The sequence below is a fragment of the Camellia sinensis genome, chromosome 6, assembly GCF_055761805.1.
Source record: "Camellia sinensis isolate YWXY chromosome 6, ASM5576180v1, whole genome shotgun sequence".
Taxonomy (NCBI): domain Eukaryota; kingdom Viridiplantae; phylum Streptophyta; class Magnoliopsida; order Ericales; family Theaceae; genus Camellia; species Camellia sinensis.
In genome coordinates this window covers 183,790,637-183,798,117 of record NC_138966.1, presented here as the reverse complement: position 1 = coordinate 183,798,117, position 7,481 = coordinate 183,790,637, and the positions used below count along the sequence as shown (strand labels likewise).

At 36.1% G+C, this 7,481-nt stretch overlaps 1 protein-coding gene across 3 annotated transcripts; it reads left to right on the top strand.

Moving 5' to 3' along the window:
• Positions 1-257: 257 nt before the first annotated feature.
• LOC114287905 (rRNA-processing EFG1-like protein (DUF2361)) lies at positions 258-5,405 on the top strand. 3 transcript variants are annotated; one of them, XM_028231361.2, is made up of 8 exons: positions 258-675; positions 1,071-1,200; positions 1,300-1,427; positions 1,673-1,811; positions 2,070-2,184; positions 2,900-2,963; positions 3,062-3,349; positions 4,975-5,405. In XM_028231361.2, the coding sequence occupies exons 1-8, from the start codon at positions 502-504 to the stop codon at positions 4,993-4,995; spliced, it is 1,059 nt and encodes a 352-aa protein (XP_028087162.2). In that variant the 5' UTR covers positions 258-501; the 3' UTR covers positions 4,996-5,405. The 3 variants fall into 3 exon arrangements, with proteins under 3 accessions (XP_028087162.2, XP_028087163.2, XP_082731761.1); XM_028231362.2 differs by lacking the exon at positions 4,975-5,405 and adding an exon at positions 4,619-4,916 and having other exon boundaries at positions 273-675; XM_082875635.1 differs by having other exon boundaries at positions 297-675; positions 5,035-5,405.
• Positions 5,406-7,481: the final 2,076 nt, after the last annotated feature.

The following is a 7,481-nucleotide window of genomic DNA, read 5'->3' as shown; positions in this document are numbered from 1 at the left end:
TTTTTTATCACATTTTAATATATTATAAATATTTTCTTAAGAAAAGTGAAAGCGTTTTATTCACATACACACTGAAAGCGCTATTTCAAATAACGTTTTTTTCAAAAAAAAATTTTATACTAAAAGCATGATTTGAAACAGCACTTTCTTAATCAAAGGTACGTTTTGAAATAGCCTTTTCACTATTTATTAAATTTTAAATTTCAAATAATGAAAACACGGTTTATAAAGCGCTTTAACTTAATTTAAAAATTCCATCCAAAATAAGGGTGGTTTAGAAATAAAGATGCAAAAAGGCTTAATATAAGAAAATCGCCCACCATCACCATCACCATCACCATCATCATGTGTGAACCATAGTCGTCGGAGTTGCAGAGGTCTGACCCATACCATATCATCAACTTCTCATTAACACAAAGCTCTATATACACACACACGTATATATGCCCTAGTCATCAACAACTCTCTCTCTCTCTCGCTTTGCACATTGACGTAGCAAAAATGGCGCACGGTGGCTACGGAAAGCGCAGGGTCGCCGGTCGCAAACCGGTGAGCAGTAATCGGCGCTCCAAATCACTAGGTATCGATAAGAAAGCGAAACCTAAGCCTAAGGCTAAGCCCAAGTCTGTCTCTCTCAAGAATCAGATTCGATCTCTCGAACGTATGCTCCGAAAGGTATCTATGTTTTTTCACTCTCTACTAGTTTCAATCGCCATTGTAATGGAAGACCATTTACCTGTATAAAAAATAAAAAATAAAAAATTGATTGTTTCCCTAAAAGATGAATTGTTTTAGACAAATTGTTCCAGACCCTGAATCCTGATCATGTATAAATTTATTTTCATCTTCTGATTTAATTGACTTTAGAACTTCTCTATTAGCATGATAGGCCTATTTTGCATGTTGTTCAGTTTCCAGTAACTATGAGTACTGCCTGAGGAAAACATTTCATTGATATGGGAATCTTTAGCATCATAGGAGGGACATGAGTGTTGTGAATTAGGTGTATTTTTTTTTTCCTTCTGGTTCATGGGTTTTTATTACTGTCTGACTCAAATGGGTTATTTTAGGATCTTCCACCTGAAGTTAGAGAGGCTCAAGAAAATAAATTAGAAGGGATCAAGAACCAACAGGAGATTCACAATCGGCTTGCTGTGGAACGTAAAGTATTCTTGCGTGACAGAAAGATAAAATTTTTTGGTAAAAAAAAAGAAAAATCATATTTGTTTATAGAAGTTTATATTTTCCTGCCAAATTTATACCCATTTCGTGGTGGAACTAATATTTTTCCATGGTTAGAGAGAAGAAAGATTGAACGAAGAATTAGACGTTTGGAGAAAATGCAACGGGCTTCGTCTGGTCAGTCCCAAGAGGCAGAGATTGCTGAGCAGCTTTCTAAATTGAAAGAAGATCTTGAATATGTTAGGGTAAGCTATACATTAGAAACTCTGCAACCTTTTTTTTGTTTGTGTGTGTGTGTGTGTGTGAACGATATGCCATGTGACATATTCACAACCATTTCTTTCACATAAGGGAAACGAGAGATACTTGGCCTTGGTGATTAATTCGATAATTAAATTTTATAGTTCTGTCGTACTTTGTCGGAAAATGTATGCACGGTACTAGATGTTATTTATTTGTGGATAAAATTGATCTTTTATTTGAACTGCAGTTCTTTCCCAAGACAGAGAAATATGTATCTTTGTTCATGGGAGGTGATGACACAGACATAGTTGATAGAAGAAATAGATTACGCAAGCAGATAAAAGCAAACATAATTGCTGCTGCAGCAAGTGGGAAGGATCTGGAAGGTATTTTCACTGTGTGACTTATTCCAGTAACTATCATAGAATCCCGGTTTTTTTTTTACTTTTGTTTTAAATTCTATATAACTTGCAATTGTCACCTCTGCCTGTTAGCTAAAGCGGTATCTACAGGTTCAAGCTTCCATATGTAGATAGATATACACTTGCTTCACTTGCTAGTGTATTTATTTATTTAAATTTAAAAAAGAGCTTATCCTGCTATTCTATTATTATTGATTTTTTCCTTTTGATATCCCCTAACAGAGACAGGAAGTGAGGATGATGGGCTTTTGGATCTGAGCGAGGATGATTTCTTCTTAACTGGAAGCTCTAGTGATGAAGCTGATGCGGATGATGAATGGACAGATAAAAGTGCCAGGTATAAATTATATTTGTGATGGGAAATGTAACTTAATTTTTTTTATCTTGATTGAGAACACTGGCCCGTTTGACATCATTCCTAATGTTCTCAATATTGTTTATGGTTTTCAAGTTTTATTTTTTCAGAGGAAAAAAACAATGGGAAGTTTGAAAACATCTTTGTTTTTATGCCATTTTCATTTTTCTATAGATTTGATTTTTTTAGAACTTAGGAAACAGTTTTTTATTTGTTTTGGTGTTTGAGAATAAAAAACAGCTTTTCAAAAACAATGCCAAATGGTGCATTAATTCTTCTTCTTCTTCTTCTCGTTGTTCTTGGTTGTGCATTTGCACCCATTGTTTCTTATTTTGATATCAGTTGTTGGAGAGTTGCTGGAAGGGGTTGGAGTCAATGTACTAATTTTGATGTCTCTTGATAAATTAGTGCATTAATGCGTAACTGTGATTGAGGATAAATTGTTTAGTACTAGTATTTTTCGAACTTTGAAAATTGTGTAATACTGTGATTGCACCAATATATTTAGTGGTGATAGATTATGCTTAACTACTAGAATTAGCAAATCCTGGTGCTGATCCCAGTTATTGCTTTTGAATGTAGTTTTGTCTGCTTTGAAGTTAAAATGCCTCTACGACCCCTTTGATTTTGCATTTTCATCTGTAGGCTTTAGTGTTGACTGAAATTGCATCTTTGCTTTCTATCATTTGCTTTGTAGGGAGCAAGCTTCCAGTGCTTCTGGTAAAGCAGCATCTGGCATGTCCAGTGATGAAAGGAATCAGGTTTTGTACTGAATTTGTATATTTGGTTGTTATAAGGGGGTCTGTGAATCTATTGACCGTGTTGGCTTACTTTCCATTGTTTCCTTGGATTTATATAGAGGCAGATCTCTGCGCGAGCTCTAATGCCTCCTCCTCGACCTTCAACAAATTCGTTTTCAAATTTGGCTCATGCTAAATCAAGGTTTGGAGGCTCATCTAGCAAGAAACAATCCTTACGGAGGGATGCAGTGTGCACATCCAGCAACACCTCAAATAGCACGAGTGAATCTTCTTTCAGAAACAGAGGATCCTCAGATTCACAGGTTGGGCACAGTAGTAACTTGAGCTCCAACTCCGATGCTCGCAAACCCCGAAGGAAAAGGAGGCCTAAAAAGAAAAAGCAGCAGGTAAAGTTCTAACTGTGGAACACATGTTTTGTAACTTGTCATTATTACAGTTCCATCTTCTGTTTGCATGAGGATTTGGTAAGATACCCACCTCCACGTATTAATTGCATCTGCTGATTCTCTTATAATATTAATACTGATATTTTATGCCTCGGTGACTTGTGTTGGTCCTAGCTTGCACAACTTGTGCTAGCGTTAGTTTAATGGTTCTTTGACATAACATGAGTAAGAATAAGTAATTCCCGTTCCATTACATTTGTTTTGTTTTCCAGTGTAGGGTAATCTAATGGCACCTTGAGGACAGTGGAACTAAGTTCACTTTGAAATTCTACTCCAGACTAGGCTCTCACTTCCAGATGGTGTATGATGCCAATTGAAACACAAAATAATTTAAAACAAAAAAAATAAATGAAGGATACTGTTTCCCAAGGACATCCCACATGACAGTCGTAAAGAGTGACATTATTGTTTGGATGATTCAAGTTGGCCATGATGACCTTTATTCAAATCTGAGCGAGAAAATAAAGAACTTACAACAAGTTTATTTTATTACATGTTATGTAGGATAGAAATCGGTATTGTGGTGGGTTTGAGTTTGGTTATGGAAAACTTGTAGAGTTAGGGTTCTATAATGTGGAAGGCTTCTACAAAAGCTTACTTGCAAATCTTCACAGTAATGAATATTAAGATTACATTGCATTTATGGGTTCCTGGTTCTCCTAATTACCAAAAAACCTTTGTCACACAAAACCTAATAAAAGACCAAAAATCTGTCAAACAGCATTCTATACATAAAAAGGAGACTCAAATTGACCCTAACCATAATTATACAAGCCTCAGGAATGCTCCATGTGAAATTCCATAGTTGCCCTTTCTTTTTTCTTTACATGCTCTACTTCAGTAGGCAAAGTAAGAACATAATAATATTAATAAATTGTGAATGGATGAAAGCAGCATGTTTTGATGGATGATGAGGAAGTCATAAAAGGAATTTAAGGAATTAATAAACTATTATGGAGCTAGAGGTAGTTTGGACCTGTGGCAAAATTAAAGAGAAAAAGTTGGCTCCCTTTGGTTTGGCCATGTGATGAAAATTGTGGGAAAATTTTTTTGTGATTATTTTATTGATTTACTTTTATGATATGCTTTTGTTGTATATGTTATTCAATGTTTGATGAGTTTGTCTGATAGATGAAATTTTCCATCAAAATGATTTGAGGTTTCTTTATATATTACAACTCATTCATCATTTGTGTTTCTTGTCCACAGGCATGAATTGATGAACCCTAATGATATAAATCTGTAACCAATTGAAGCCACTTGTAGGATGTTTGTGGAAAGATTTTACAGCTTTGAGTTAACCATCATTTTCTTTGTTGTCTTTCTCTTAAACAAACAGTCAGGAATATGTCTTTATACTTTTTGTAATGGCCAGTTGGTGTCCATGCCTCTCCATTGAAGCTAGGTTTATCTGAAAAAAATTCGGTTATTTTATGGGTCTTCCTTTGATGGATGGTTTGTGTAAAATTTCAATGTCACCAATGTCAAGATTACACTTTTTAACTTCTCCAGTTTGTGCATGCTGCTGATTACTCTTATTATATTGTTGTTATTTGATTTGACAGAGGACTATGATTGCAATCTGACTGACTGAGACCGCTTAAGCTTTTTCATTGGCATCTCAGGGACAAAGGAAGCAATCCCTATTCAAATTTCTACAGTTTCTGTATATAGAAATCCTTGGTGACTCGAATTGAACTGTCTCGAATTACTTGAATTTGTGTTCACCGGTTGACCGGCTGGACAACCACCTGGACGATCGGATGAAACACTTGTCTACCACGGTTGCCACCTTGTCAACTACGGCTGTCAACTTTTTTGCCGGTGAAATTCGAGCCATTCGAGGCAAGTTTAAATTCGAGATACGTAGCATTGCTTTTCTTTATATCATGAAGCCTATCAAAATTAGTAAACAATGTCAGTGTTTATAACTTTTTTATTCCCTGAATTGTGAATTTGATTCCCCCCACAAATTTAGTCCAATGCCTTTTGATAATATGTTTTCTGAGATTTCACATTTGTTTCTTTTAGTTAAAACTTTTGAAAATGTTTATTTTTTTTGTAGAATTTTGACAATTTTTGGCTCAAAAAGCTATTTTTTGGTCACTCACTTCGCCGAGTAGTTGGGAAGCTATTCCTCACCCGCCACATGGGAGGAAAGTTTTCAGTTTATTTTTTCAGGTGAAATTCTGTTTGTTTTTTGTTTTTGAAACTCCAGATTTATTTTAAAATTTATTTATTTAAAGTTTTAAGTTTTAAATGGTGTCTGTTTCAGCTAATTTGAATTCACTCACCTAATTCCAACATTTGGTATTTTTCCAACTATGGTATGGTCATGCGTTGGGCCAAATATCTACACTGGATTCCACAATTCTCAGGATGAATAATAATAATAATAATAATAACAAAAAAATATCTAAAATGTTAAAACAACATAATCATCAACTTATATGAACAAGAAATTTGAAATTTATATGTATGATACACTCAAGCTGTGGACAAACTTTGATCTTTGTATTAATGCAATTTTCACCTCTTAAGAGTGTAAATGTAAATTTCTTAATAATTCTTATACAAGTAGACACAAATTATTAATTGAGGCTCGCGTTTGGATAAAAGATGATTAATATGTTTGTCGATTGTGATTGACTCCAAGTTTCCAAGTTTGTGGGCATCACTCTCGTAGCCTATCCTTGTTCGGTTTAGGAGTGAGCTTTAGAGATGGCAATCAGAAACCGAACTGACAGGGACCCGATCCCCCGTCCCCGAATTGAGCGGTTATTCCCCGAAAAATACCCCTGACGGGGCGGGGATGGTATTAAAAATTGAATCCCCGATGACATTCGGGCCGAGGACGGGAATATCTATTTCAACCCCGGCCCCGGCCTCGATCCCCGCCCCGCTTGCCCCTCGATGTGAAATGCCTATTTTGTCCCTGGCTATATATAACATGTGTGTGTGTGTTTTAGGGCTTTGGCTTAACATAACACACACACAACACAAACACGAACCCAAAGCTGTCCCTCTCCCTCTCTCTCTGCTCTGTCTCTCAATCTCTAGGGTTTCACCTTCCTCTCTCTCTCTCTCTCTCTCACACACACACACACGCACGCGCACACAACGACAGCGCCGATGAAGGAGATGACGCAGACGACCATGTAGGCGATGGAGAAGACGCGGTCGACGGAGGTGTCAGGGTAGAAGTAGGAGAAGTAATCGACGACGGTGATGAAAGCATTCCAGGGGAGGAGGTAGCCGATGCCGAGGGTGAAGTAGATAATGTAGGCTAAATGGAATGAGTCTTTTGGGATTTTCTCGACTTGGATGAGAGAGATTGGCTCTGAATCGCCGATTTTGAAGATTTGTTGGTGTTGATGTTGTGATCTTTTTTTTTTATTATTTTATTATTATTTTTTAAAAAAATTTTCTGGAGCTAATTTCTTTTGAAGATCTCTTGGTGTTATGTTGGTGTTATGATCTGTTGATGTTGTGATCTTTTGATGTTGTGATCTTTTTTTTGTTTCTTTATTTTTTTTTTTAGAGCTAATTTCTTTTGAAGATGTGTTGGTGATGTTGTATTTGAGCTTAAGTGGGTTGTTGATGGCCGGTGTAACGCCCTCAAAATAATAATATTAAACCCATCAACTTAGACATGCATTGATACAAAGAAACCAATCATCTTTTCATTAATCTGAATAGTTCTTACAAAAGTATTACATGTTAACAACAAAAGCAAGTGCCCTACGGGCTTACAGCTTTCCAAGTTAACACTTGGTTACAAAAAGAAGAGTGCTAACTCAATACATATTAAGCCCTTAGCTTGAATTTACATGTAATACATCAAAAGAAAGCAAATAACAAAGCAGTCTGTCTATCTCTAGCCTCCCAAGCTATGTCCTTGAAGGTGGCATGCTACCTGTACCTGAAAATAATGTCCCATAAAGGGTGAGCCACAGCCCAATAGAAATACACTAAACCAGCCATGAACAATGACTAAAAGATTAGCAGTTGATAGATGGTCAACACAGATACCTCCACATATATCACATTTCGATTTCATGACATTAAGTTC

Excerpts from the sequence above, each read along its gene's own strand:
- LOC114287905 (XM_082875635.1), top strand. The coding sequence starts at position 502 with ATGGCGCACGGTGGCTACGGAAAGCGCAGGGTCGCCGGTCGCAAACCG. Across the intron at positions 676-1,070 it reads TCGAACGTATGCTCCGAAAG|GATCTTCCACCTGAAGTTAG; the intron begins GTATCTATGTTT and ends GGGTTATTTTAG. Across the intron at positions 3,350-5,034 it reads CTAAAAAGAAAAAGCAGCAG|GGACAAAGGAAGCAATCCCT; the intron begins GTAAAGTTCTAA and ends TTGGCATCTCAG.